At 49.9% G+C, this 2,353-nt stretch overlaps 1 protein-coding gene across 1 annotated transcript; it reads right to left on the bottom strand.

The window, feature by feature from the left end:
- Positions 1-1,744: 1,744 nt before the first annotated feature.
- On the bottom strand, positions 1,745-2,353 carry LOC124690137. Its single transcript, XM_047223567.1, has one exon. The coding sequence runs from the start codon at positions 2,303-2,305 to the stop codon at positions 1,745-1,747; it is 561 nt and encodes a 186-aa protein (XP_047079523.1). The 5' UTR covers positions 2,306-2,353.

Here is a 2,353-nt window from a genome sequence, read left to right as displayed (position 1 = left end):
GAAGTACTATAATTGTTGATATATTTTGTTTCTAAAAACTTGGTCCGTACAATGTTTGACTTTAATAATGTTACACCTTATTTTGAGGAACAAAGGTAACATGGAGCAAGAGATTGATGATGAACAAGACTCGTAAGTTACATTTCATAATAACAATTACAAGTCAGCAAATCCAATACAACTATTCTACTCCAAATATTTTAGTGGCAACACGGGAATAATTAAACATTACATTTCTTCATCAGGTTAACTTTGGAAGTGCTGGAAATAAGTAGACATTGTTTTTTTTTGTGTTCCTAATGTCACTCATATCCTAGAGCTCGGCGGTTATCCTCGGATCCAGGTACTCTAGGCTAGGCAATGTCGTCGTACTTCCTCTGTTTGAGGCGTCGTCTAAGAGTGGCCACCCACCAGAGGGACAAGTGTTTGGCGTTGGTCCACATGGATATCGAGTGGAATGCCTCATAGGCTCAAATCCTTTATGTGATGTTTGTCTGGTGACAATGAGAACATCGAGCAGAGCTAGGTCGTGTCACAACGTGGGTTTCGGTAGTTCGTATTGCTTCCATGTCCAATGGGTGTCATGTTACTTGTCGCGAGGATGTCTCGGTGGTGATGATGATGTGTGTGTGGTGGGTGGGGGGTGGGGGGAGGGAGGGGGTAGATATTTGTGGGAGTCTGGTCGGCACAAGTCCCATATATTTATCATGTGAAAGTCATCGATAAAGTTAGAGTTGTCTTCCGTTGACGTTACATTCGATTAAATGGCATGAGCAGATGTGGGCGTCATGCGACTGTTTTGAAGATGGCACCATTGGTGGTCATCTACGGCATAGTCAAAGTTACCAGATCAGAGACGATGGAGTGGAGATTATTATGGACAACCTTGACAGTTGTTCTCTTCTAAGCAGTCTATGAGTTGCTACGGTAGCCAGGGTTGGCTGGGTGCCCTTTGGTGATGGGCGTGCTCCATGATGGTCCCGGGTTTCCTCTAATTAGTTGGACAATTCTCTTCTAAATTAATAAAAATGACAAGTCTCTCATGTTGTTTGAAAAAAAATGAGAAAAGAGAAAAAGAATGAAAGGAGTTGACTAAAATAACCAATCTGCAATCTCCAATTTATGACTTGATGTATGTGCTTTCGTCAGCCCCTAGAAGATATTTTGTTGCAAAACGTTGTTGGTTTACAAGGTTGTTGTTGACCTGTTACTCCCACCTGGTACTCCTGCCGAGTTGATTGCTGCAAAGCCTGGTTGGTGAAGCAGCCGTAGAATTAGCGTCCAGCCCAGCTCCGGTGTTGCAATCAGCTTGGGTCAGCCTCTCTCGTAGGTCCTCTCTCCGCTACCCTTCTGTACCTGATCTTTTCTCTCGCTCCCTTTTGTTTCTCCACATATGGCTGAGCTACCACCTAGGACAAAACGCGCCCACTGTACACTTTTACCTACGCGACTCTGTGCAATCTACCATGTTTTTTTTGTCCTTTTGTCAAGCATTATCAATTTACTACTAGTATGATTATGCATATACATGGACAATTCATCTATGAACGTGGGCAAGCACAAATAACAATCACAAATGCACTTGACGGAACGCAGCAGAAAAAATGGAAAACAGAGGATTCCTGACCGTAATATTTACCACCGAGGAGAATCGCATATTCTACAAAAATTGCCATACAATTTGTTAAGGATCTACCGGAAGATTTAAGCAGAAGAAGAGGTCGAGCATACGCGCCTGCGCGCGTCATGGCGCGTAGATACCGTGGTGGAGGTGGCGCGGGGACCGGGACGGCGGCCTCTTGTCGACGGCGAACAGCCTCTTGAAGAGCCTCAGCAGCAGCGCCCACCCCGTCGTCCTGCCGCCACGGCCAGAGCGGCTGCTGCTGCCGCAGAACTGCCCCGCCCCGCCGGCGCGCGACGACGCCCTCAGCATGGTGGTGGGCGCGCACCCGGCCGACGTCTCCTCGGACTCCGTGTCCGAAGAGTCCGGGCGGCGGCGCAGCGGGAGCTTCAGGTCGTCGTTGAGGTCCTCCCACAGCAGGTCCATCCGGTCCTCGTCGTTGTGCTGCCGGACCGCTTGCGCGTGCCCTCCGGTTCTCGTCGACGTCGACGGCGCAGCCGCCTCGTCCACCTTCGGGGTATTCCTTGTCTCTTGTGAGGAGGAGAATGGCCAGAGAGGGGAGGTGATCGGGCCGACGAAGCGCTGAGGTAGCGGGACCTCCTCGAGACCATGCTGCTCCTCCGGTGCCGGTGCCGGTGCCGGCGCCGGCGCGGCGACGGTGGGGAAGGTGAAGTCGTCATCCATGGGCTGCTCTAGTGCTGGTGGTGGTTTGTGTGGCTACGGATCGACCTA

Source organism: Lolium rigidum, chromosome 2 (assembly GCF_022539505.1).
Source record: "Lolium rigidum isolate FL_2022 chromosome 2, APGP_CSIRO_Lrig_0.1, whole genome shotgun sequence".
In the NCBI taxonomy this organism is placed as follows: Eukaryota; Viridiplantae; Streptophyta; class Magnoliopsida; order Poales; family Poaceae; genus Lolium; species Lolium rigidum.
This window is presented reverse-complemented; position numbering and strand designations above follow the sequence as displayed.